General features: G+C 55.3%; 1 protein-coding gene and 1 long non-coding RNA gene across 4 annotated transcripts in view; one reads left to right on the plus strand and one right to left on the minus strand.

Moving 5' to 3' along the window:
• Positions 1–10,351, minus strand: part of SIX3 (SIX homeobox 3) — a 39,202-nt gene that overhangs the window by 17,544 nt on the left and 11,307 nt on the right. The window contains exons 2-4 of one of the 3 annotated variants that reach the window (XM_045369395.3): positions 7,534–8,344; positions 5,707–5,866; positions 4,383–5,328 (exon numbers count right to left, since the gene is read on the minus strand). In XM_045369395.3, the coding sequence (XP_045225330.2) occupies positions 5,239–5,328; positions 5,707–5,866; positions 7,534–8,344 (1,061 nt within the window). In that variant the 3' untranslated portion in view covers positions 4,383–5,238. Of the gene's footprint in view, positions 1–4,382; positions 5,867–7,533; positions 8,345–10,351 lie in introns of those variants that run through there. The other 2 variants (XM_065527115.2, XM_005575974.5) reach the window with 2 other exon arrangements.
• On the plus strand, positions 8,971–10,280 carry LOC107127134 (uncharacterized). Its single transcript, XR_012421760.1, has 2 exons — positions 8,971–9,250; positions 9,602–10,280. It is a non-coding gene; the product is annotated as an uncharacterized lncRNA (long non-coding RNA).

The following is a 10,351-nucleotide window of genomic DNA, read 5'->3' on the forward strand; positions in this document are numbered from 1 at the left end:
CTGGAGTGCGTGCATCCTGGAGTGTGTGCCTGCAGGAGAGGCAGATGAAGGATTCTTGTGTTTGTATCTGAGGACCGGTGTAGAATCCAAAAGGGGGAAATCAGAAAGGCAGGCCTTATGTTGTGTAGGGAAGCAGGTCTGTGGGTGCTGGGAAACTGCTCTGAGGGCAGGTAGGTGCCTGAAGGAAGGGGCTCGGCTGTGTTTATGATGGCACCGCTGGGGGGTGAGGTGTGATATAACATGGAAGGCATGTTTATGTAGATGAGATGAATTGCACATACGTTTGTGTGTGTGTCTGTGTGTGTGTGTGTAGCCTCTGTCAGCCTGGCTGTGCCTGCCCCCTCCCGCCGAGCCCCGCCCGGCACAGTGGAGCTCAATCAGCCGCTGCATGAATACACTCGAATGGAAAGTTGTGCTCAGCTGACCGGAGAAATCGGAGCCGGACTAGTACTGCTCCCCTCCTCCATGGCTCCCTCTCGCCTGCCCCCGCCCTCCCTCGGGCCAGACGGCCACCGGGGCCCGCACACTGGGGCCAGGGAGCTTCGGCTCAGCTGGGGCCGGAAAGGGCCGGAGCTGTGGGAAGCCGTGGGCGCCTCAGCGCGCCTACCGGGAGGTCGAGCGTCCCGGCGGGCCGGGCATCTCAGCCCCAGCGCTGGGGGGACGGAGAGGACAAGGGAAGGGCCCGGGAAAGCCCAAGGCACAGCCGGTGCTCCAGGTGACGGCCACACAAAGGCTTAGGCGGGACTGACAGGGCCACAGAGGCAGAGGAAGAAGAGAGGGAGAAGAGACTGCTCCAAGAGGCCGAGTGCATCCAGTGCGCCACAGGCCTGGGACTGGGCTTCGAGCTCCGGGGGCCCGGGTGATGCGCTGGGTCGAGAATGTACCAGGCTGTCCCATTCTCCTTGCAGAAGAACCTGAGGGCCACTCCACCATCACAGCCCCCTCGCCAAGCCCAGGCACGGGCCTTCCCACTGCCTCACTGAACCATCTCCACGCCCAAAGTCTCAGGCACCCCCCAGGCTGGCCCTCCGTCTTCAACCCCATTCCCAGCCGGGACTGGCCAGACTCATGTGCCTCCAGCCCCACTATTGATCGGCATCTCCGCCCCGCGCCGTGGCAGCTTCCGGGTCATTTCATTTTAATCAGTTGTGTGTCTCGCCGGGGATAATCAACTGCACTGGCACTGGGCAGTCAATTCCGCAGGATTCGAGGAGGGCAAGAAGAGAGGCCAGGTGGGGGCTCAGGGCCAGGGCTGGGGGCAGGGACGGAAGAGAGCTGGGTGGGGGGACAGTGAGCAAGCCAGAAGGGGTAGACGGGCCTCTTCCCTCAGGCAGGCACTTCTAGGGGTCAAGGATCTTGATACAGATTTGCCCAGTTTCACACCCCATTCTGCCTGTTCAGGTTTCCAATGCAAATCCTGGATTGTCATTATTTTTCTTTGAGAAAACAGCCAAGTTAGCTATTATTCCTCAAGCCTCTCGAAACTTAGGGTAGGTGACTCAGGTACACAGGAGGCTTAAGCACGCAGGGAGGCTCCGAGCCAGAGCACTCCGCTGGGATGCCAGGCAGAAGTGTGCTGCGTGCAGGGTAGTGGGTGAGGACTCACTGGAAGGCCAGAAGCAGAGAAGCCAGCCTACTGGCTGCTGCATGGCCCAGACATAGGGGACAGATGGTTAGCACTTAGGCCTGCATATTGGGCCTGACCCAGGCTCACAAGACCTACGAGAGAGCACACACCAATGCACACATTCTCCTGGCCGAGGCACAACCTGCGACATTCCCAGGAGGTGGGGGCTGTGCACAGTGACTGAGATGGCTTTTCTGCAGGTGGAACTTCAGCCTGGCCTTGCCCTCAAGCTCTGTCTGAGTGGCCTGTAGGGTGTTGACCGCTTTGGCCAGGGCTTTGAGGGACCCAGAAAGAGACTAGGCCAGCAGCTGGTAAAAGGCAAGATCTGGCCAGAAAGGGGCCTCTGTTCTCTCACTCCAATGTTTAAAGGAGCAGAGGCCAAATCAACCATAATATCCCCAGTAAATCAAACAGAATAAAGGATGGACTGGGATAGCCAAAGAGCCCAATCCCCCTCTGCCCTCTAGCTGATGAATACCCATTGAGATCCCTTGTGTCTTAAAGGGACAGGAAGGCCTGTTAGAGGTGGGCAGCCTGGCAGTCGTATCTAGGGAGAGCCTAGAACAAGGGAACCCACATATGTCTACACTAGAACCAAAACCCACAAGACACATGCCCAAGTACCCTGTAGGTGTATTGGAGCCCCCCAATATGCACTCCTTGCAGAAATAAGGACAGGGAAACTGCCTAAGCCATACACCAATACATATGTTATGCAATATACATGAAAACATACTGGACACACACCAATGCACTATACACACATTTATACCAAACATCACACACACATAACCTTTTGTATGCAGACCTTGATTGAGTGTTGAAAGCCCAGCATCCAGAATTGCACACATATACACACCCACAACACACACGCATCTTTCCTGCAGGGAACCTATATGCAAGGTCAGAAAGTACAAAGCATAGAGTATTGGTATTCGTGCAGACCTGGATGGAAACACAGGAGATGAGAGTGTGATACATGATAGGTAGCAGGATAGACAGACAACAGGCTGCTGACACGCAGTAAGGCCCAGGCCTTCCAAACTAAAGGCTGCTGTGGAGTCTGATGGACAGTTTCCTGCAATGCAGAAGGAGTGGGCACTGGATGCCCCAAATCTGCTTTCTCTGCACTGTGTGTTGAGATAGGAAATCATCTTAACTTCCATGCTTGTCTCCTGTCCCTTAGACAAAGAGGCACCTGCTCCCTGATGTCCTCTATCTAGGCAGGCCCTTCCAGGAGTCACCCTCCAGCAGTGCCACTTCTTGCCTTTCATCCGTCAGTTCTGGTCAGTTGGCTGAGCAGGGTCCATCCAGACTCTCCCCACTGAGGCAGGCACTTCTTTGGGCTTCTAGGCCCAAGCTCTGTGTGAAGTATGTGACTGATTATCTAAAAGCAAAGGTGGGTGACAGAGCTCCTCATCCCAGAACAGAGGCTCAAGTTGGGTAGAATCCAGGCAGTCCTTTTCCCAAATTCCTACCACCTGGGTCAATATTGCCTGAAATGTGGCAGGACAAGGAACATTTTCCCAAGCAGTGAACACACACAGAGATTCTGACACCATGTGCCAGGCCACAGAACTTGGGAGCTCTGAAGGTCAGCTGGATGCTCTGGTTCTAAGTAGGGGCGCGCTCAGGAACCTTCCCTGTCTGCCAAATGCACGCCCCGTACATGCAAGGTCCCACTGGAACACTCAGGGCACCTCTGGGCCAGACAGCCTCTCTGCCCAGCCTGGCCCTCCTAAACCCCCTGGCGCTGCTGGGGATGGGGACAAAAGGAAATCGGAAGTCAAAATTAGTTTGGAAATGGACGCAAAATTCCAGGCACGTTTCCCCCCTAATTCTCCATGCTTTGGAAATTGGCCTTTCAAGTAAAGGCAAGTTTTCTGAAATTACCTCTTTTGCTCCGCCTTGGGTGCAGGCCACCCTGGCCCAGAGCGGCAGAGGCACGGCCAGCCAAGCCATCCCAGGGAATTGTGGGGGCCCTGCCCAGGGCTCGGAGGCCTGGGGCCAGTGGGAACATGGTTAGTAAGAGGTGGTGATTTTTTGGTTTTCATTTTAAAATGTAAACCAACTCTGAAATGTCTTAGGGGCTCAAGAGGTTCCAGCTGAACCCCAAAGATGGAAGGAAATTTCAGGGAGACAGAGAGTCGTAAGGCAAATCACACTGTCACATAGACACACACTCAGGAGGTAAGGAGGGGAGTCCATCCTGATTCCAGGCCCTAAACTCTCAAGAGGACTCTTCCCTCACTCCTCCTGCCTTCCCCACTCAGGCCACTGTCCCCCGCCCTCACCCCACCCCCAGAAAAGACGACAAAACCTGTCAGCTCTACTCGGGATGGATGCTGGGGTTTGGCGACCTTGTATGTTTCTTCTTTTAAAAAACAAAGCAACAACAACTGAAAGACGCCCAGCACACCCCCAAAGACCCACAGGGTCTTGGCAGGCTACAATTCCGGCTGAATGCATACTGCGGTGAAGTGAGTCTGGCATCTCACTCTGAAGAAGCTGGCGGTAGCCTCCCGCTCCCAACCCTCGAACCCTCTTTGCTTTTTTGCTCAGGATCCAGCTTTGGCTCCTTTCCGGAGGGTCTGTTCTGATCTTCCCAATGCCCTCGGGGGAAGAAAAAAAAAAAAAAAAGGCTGACATCCAGCCTTGAAATTCTGCCCCAGCTCAGGTGAGCAGCAGTGGAAGTGAAGGCCGAGCACCCCGCGGCTACGGGCCAGGGGCGGACAAAAACACCAGTCTCTGGGAGTGATAAGAAAATGGAGAATACTGTATTTGCTTTAGAAAGTTTTTACATATAGATAAACACGCAGTTTAAGATAACAGTAAAAGCGCCCTACAGGGAGTGAGAGATACCTCTGAAGCTGCTAAGAAATACTGGAAATAGCTTTTGCATAAGAATACTACAATCTCACTCTCCGCTTTTGCTAGCGATGGGGTCCCTCTTCCTAACCCAGGCCACCATGCCTCTTCTTGACTGCCAAGAGGACACCAGGAGCACTGAGTGGGAGGAGAATCCCAAAAAGAAAAGAGACAGGTGAGCAGGGAGGAAGACAGAGAGAGGGACAAGAGAGAAAGAGAAAGGGAGAGGAGAAAAAAGCAATATCATATACAGGCAATTTCTACACATATATTACAAACTGGGAAAATGACCGATCATTAAGATATACATAATTCATATAAAATTTTGAAATAAAAATAAAAATCTGTTACAGTCATAACTATTCTTTTTCCACATTTATAACCAGTACCCACACAGGCAGTGACAGAGTGGAGAGAAAAAGGTGCTTACGAAGAAAATGATTGTCTGCTGAACAAAAAACAGAAGATTGCATTTTGTTTGACCAATACTTGGACTTAAAAACAGAGAGAGGAAGAGAAAGAGAGAGAGTGAGAGAAAAAAAGAGAGAGAGAGCAACAAAAGGCGAGAAACATTTGCTATTTCCCTCTCCAGGAGTTCTTCCCCCCGCCCCCTCTTTTTTTTTTTAACAAATTCGGAACGGAGATGGCGATTTTTTTTTTCTTTTTGTCTGTTTTGCTTTTGTCCTCTTGTCCTCGTGGTGGTGATTGGTTTTTGTATAGTCGACTCTTTAAATCATTTTTAACTAGAGAGAATATTTTCCCAGATACAAATAAATCGTCATGCAGGTGGGGTGCCGGGTCCATGGGAACCGAAAGGAGAAGCCGTGCTTGTCCTAGAAAGTATACAATTGTCACCTCTTTTATGTTGTCTGCCCGCAACATCAGCGTTTGACTGTCTGTTGGCGTCGGGGTCCTTTGGGGTGGCCGTAGTGGTAGATGGTGGTTGGGGGTTGTTGATAGTTTGTGGTTAATTTGTTATTTTCTTGTTTTTTAATATATTTTTGGCTGGGGTGGGAGTGTGTGTGGACTTGTATGTGTGTATGGTTGGGTATCCTGATTTCGGTTTGTTCTGGGGATGGAGGAGGAGAAGGAAGAGGAGGAAGAGGAGGAGGGCTAGGAGGAGGAGGGGAAGGAGTGGGGGAGGAGGGGAAGGAGGGGGAGGAGGGCGGCCTTGGCTATCATACATCACATTCCGAGTCGCTGGAGGTTACCGAGAGGATGGAGGTGCCGGTGTCCGCGCGCTCCGTCAGGCTGGACACGCTGGTGGTCGGGCTGGCCGCCGTGGACGGCGACTCTGCCGAGCCGTGCGTGGGGCAGCCGGGCTCGGCCAGCGAGCGCATGCCGCTCGGTCCAATGGCCTGGTGCTGGAGCCTGCGGGAGAAAGAGAGCCGCGCCCGCCCTGACACAGAGGACCGCCACCCGGCTCCCCCGAGCCGCCGCTCCCGACTCCGCTTTCGGGAGCGTCCCAAGTCTTCTCAGATAGAGACTGGCCTCGGAGGAGAGGCAGAACCCGAGCCCGGCCGTCTAGGGAGGCCTGGGTGCAAGCGGCAAAATACTGCAAGCCCTGGAGCAGCAGAAGTCGGAGGAGAGCCAGGCGCTTCTTCCCTCCGCAGTCCCTGGGGCTCTTCAGACTGAGCCGGCTACCCCGCGACCGGTCGAGTTCCCTCAGTAACCCCGTCCCTGATCCCTCAAACACACACCCGGAGCTGCGGGTTCCTCACTGGCCGGCCCGTCTCCGGGTAGAACCGTATTACTTTGCTCTCTGGATCCCAGCGCAGAGCGCAGGACCGAGGGTAGAGAAAATAAGAAAGCTGGCGGTGGAAAAGTGGGGAAAGAGCAGGGAGACAGCAAAGGGGCAAAAGAGAAGGCAAGAGAGGAGCACAGAGCAGTCTCCAGCTGCCCCTTTCCTCCACCGGGAACCTTCTGCCTGGACCTGGTGTCTGGAATTATCTCCACAAGGAGGCCTTGGCTTGACCCTGGGCGCTCCCCTCATCAGACGAAAAGTGAGCTCCACAGCAGGGGTGAGAGGGCCATGGGCTCAGGTCCCGGCCGCCTAAACTCGAACACACCTCCAGAAACTCACACCCACCCCCCACCCACAGGCAGCTGTCAGCAGCTGGGGGTCCTGCTCCCTGAGGTACACCAGGCCCTGGGCCTTCCTGGCTGGATAGAGACACGGCTCCACATCAGGGCTTTCACCCAAGTTCCTCTCTTCCTTCTCCCTTCTCCCCCCACTCCTTTCCCCTATCCACTTCTTTCCCTCTGGTTCTTTTTCTCCTTCCCCCAGGCCCAACTCCTGTGATGTTGGTCAAGCCCTATACAATTTTGTGACTTTGTGGCCAACTTGCCAGCAACGAGGCTGCTCCTGCCCGCTTCCCAACTTAGAGGACCAAAGGCATTCTCCGTGGCTGGGGCAGGAGGGTGAGTACATGCACACGCGCGTGCACACACACATGCACACGCACACACACTAGGCCTCTCCGCTCCCAGCCCGGCTCTCCTGCTCCCGGTTAGGCAAAGTGCAGCGTTGCGGGAAACAGGCCCGCTGTGCAGTGGCCTCCGGCCTTTTCCCCTTGTGATAGGGACCCAGGTTAACTTTCCCCTCTCTGACGCTCCTGGATTTCTCTCGGGGTTTTGCAATGCACAGAAATAAGAACCAGATGGCAAGGAGTGCTTTCCTTCCCTCCCTGTCTCCAGGCTCCAGAGGATTGCCGAGCTGGCGACAGGGCTGAGGAGGCAGGCACGGGTGCAGCGCAGGGCTAAGGCTCCCAGGGGCCGGAATCAGGGGCTGCGGGCACTCGGGTCGCAAGCACACACTCTCCGCCCTGACGAAAGCCCCTCTTGGTCAAAGCAATCAATACACCCACAGCCCGCCCGCCCCCTCTTCCGCGCGCCCAGGACAAGCGGAAACTTTCTCCAACTGGCCAGGAATCACGGCTTCCCTGACGCTCAGCGGCCGCTCCACTAGCCCCTTCTCAACCCCTCTCCCCTTCCCAGGCCTTTGAGGCTGTAGCCAGGCCGCGGGCCCCGCCACTAACCTGTTCTTGGCCGCCGCGGCGCGGTCGCGCTGCCGCCGGTTCTTAAACCAGTTGCCTACTTGTGTGGGAGTGAGGCCGGTGGCCTGCGCCAGTTCGCGTTTCTTGCTGGGGTTGGGGTAGGGGTCCTGCAGGTACCACTCCCGCAGCAGGCTCCGAGTCCGCTCCTTGAAGCAATGCGTCTTCTGCTCGCCGTCCCAGATGGTGCGTGGCAGCGGGAACTTCTTGCGCACGCGGTACTTGTCCACCGGGCCGAGTGGGCGGCCGCGCAGCTTCTCGGCCTCCTGGTAGTGCGCCTCGAGCCACATGGCCTGCAGCTTGCCGTGAGACTCCTTGGTGAACTTGTGGTTCTCGAGGATGTGGTAGAGGTCTCGGAAGTTGCCCGTGTGGAAGGCGACCACGGCGCGCGCGCGCAGGATCGACTCGTGTTTGTTGATGGCCTCGCACGCCCCGGGGGCCACGGGCAGCGACCAGAGGAAGCGGCCCAGCCGCTCGATGTCGCCCGTCTCCTCCAGCGTCTCACAGACGCTGGCCACCTGCTCCGGCGAGAAGTTGAGGGTGGGCAGCTGGAACATGGACAACTCTTCCGGGGGGGCCCTGGAGCCGCCGCCGCCGCCGCCTGCTCCGCCAGCACCGCCGCCTCCCGCACCGTTCCCTCCGCCGCTGCCGCCTCCCGCGCCGCCGCCGCCTCCCGCACCGTTCCCGCCGCCGCTACTCGCCAGAAGTATGGAGCGGTGGTGAGAATCGGCGAAGTTTGGCAACAAGAAGTGGGAGGAATAGAGGTCTAGGGGGGAGCGGAATACCATGGACTGACCTGAGAGGAGAGGAGAAAATTCAGGGAGAGGAAGAGAGAGGGGAGGAAGAGGAGGAGAGGGGCGATGAGGACCAGGAGGAGGGAGAGGAGAGGGGGGAGGAGAAGAAGGAAAGGAGGGGGGAGCAGGAGGAGGAGGAGGGGGAGGAGGAAGGGCGTAAAGGACACCCACACCCCACACACATCCACACACACACACACCCGCGCAGCCACATAGAGAGGGAGGAAGGAGAGCGGCCCGGTGCGCGCGCGCAGAGAGAGAACCCGAGACGGAGAGAGAGAGGGAGAGAGGAGAGGGAGAGCCAACCACCGCCGAGTCAAGATTCAGCGATTCCACCGCAATCGCCCTAATGACAACAGCCTCATAATATCTCCCCTAAATCCACAGTGAGTGCAGCATTGAAACATTTTGTTTCGCTTTTCTATTGGTCTGTGGCGTGTCGTTGTGGCGTTGCCACGGCAACCACTGCCAATCACTGTCAGCCCTGCCAATCAATACCGAGAACGTAAGGACGGTTTTACCACTTAGCCAGAGGGCGGGGGGAGGGGGAGAGCAGGGAAGGAGGGAGAAGGGGGGGATAAAGAGAATTTTTTTTATCTTTGCAACTCTTAATCTCGCTACTTCCCCCTCTCTCTCTTCTCTTCTTCCTCTCTCTCTTCTTTTCTCTATCGCTGTCTCTGAGCCGCCTTCTTCCCTTTTCCCCAAAGAAGTTGATCCAGAAATTCGAAAAGCCCTGGGCACAGAGTTGTTGAATGGGATGTGCAATTAGAGCGGGGATTTTGTTGGGAGGCAAGAGGGTCCCCCAGGCTCCACACAGGCCAGGTCGGCGGGCAAGGAAAGACGGCTGACCAGCCCAGCGGGCGCGGTTTGCACATGGTTTGCACGTCGAGTCGCCTCTTTCTGCCTATGTGAGCACTAATAGTGGCAAGGAAGAAAGGAGAGATGAGATCATGGGGCCCACCAAGCACCGACCTTGGCCCAGCGGGCCGTGGCGCCAGCCAGGGATCCCGGATTCCGAGGGTATCTGGCGCCAGGGAGCCTAAGCCCAGTTCCCAGGGTGCTGGAGGCCGCTCTTGCCTCCCCCATCGGTGCCCATGGACCACATTCACCTCAGCTCCCTCTTCATCAGTTAGGCTTCTCTTTACTCCCTCCCCAGCCAAGGAGCCTCGATTTCCCCCACCACCCATTTTAAAATAATAGTCCAAACAGTACAGTTCTTTCCATCTTAAGAAGCAACTCAACTCTTTGTTTCCTCCCAGAATTCAGCAGCCTCTGTGAGGAGTGGTGGAGGAGCTGCGGGAGCCGAGAAGCCCAAGAGCCCTCTGGACCCGGAAAAGTCCCACAGATGCCCACTCCTCACCACACAACAGAAGGATCTCTGGTCCTGCCTGCCAGCCCCAGAGGGCACTCAAACTTTGGAGGCCAGCCACCCGGATGAAGTGAATAAGGCCTGAAATTGCTTGTTTGCTCGTATTGTAAAATAATAATAATTACCATTATTATTTTAAAACTGCCTAATTTCTCTAGGGAAAGTAACATTGAAAGCCTAAAACACACCCCAAAAGGCCCATAGAACACAGAGGGCCCTCTCTGTCTCTGGCCACTACAGCCCCCAGGCCAGGCATGGGTATTTATTCTTAGGTATGTTGCTTTTAAGAAGATGTAATCAGCATCTTGAGCCGGGCCTCCCTTTGTGAGGCTTCTGTAACTATGGAAGTGTGATTTACGCAGATTTGTCGGGGTCAGAGACGTCTTTCCCTGAGCGCTGTGTATATTTAGACAGGACTCGGTTTGGTGTTAAAAAGTGTATATGTTGAATAGATTCACACACAGTAGCCAACAATGACCACATTGTCGGCCCGTGTACAACGCGTATTGAAACGCAGCGCCCAGACTTCAACTAATCTGCCCTCAATAAAGCTGAAATAATTATCCTAAGCTGCCTTTCCAGAAGAAAAATCATTGAGGAATTCAAAACTTTTTTTTTTTTTTTTTTTAAAAAGATCTTT

The sequence above is a fragment of the Macaca fascicularis genome, chromosome 13 (assembly GCF_037993035.2).
Source record: "Macaca fascicularis isolate 582-1 chromosome 13, T2T-MFA8v1.1".
NCBI lineage: Eukaryota > Metazoa > Chordata > Mammalia > Primates > Cercopithecidae > Macaca > Macaca fascicularis.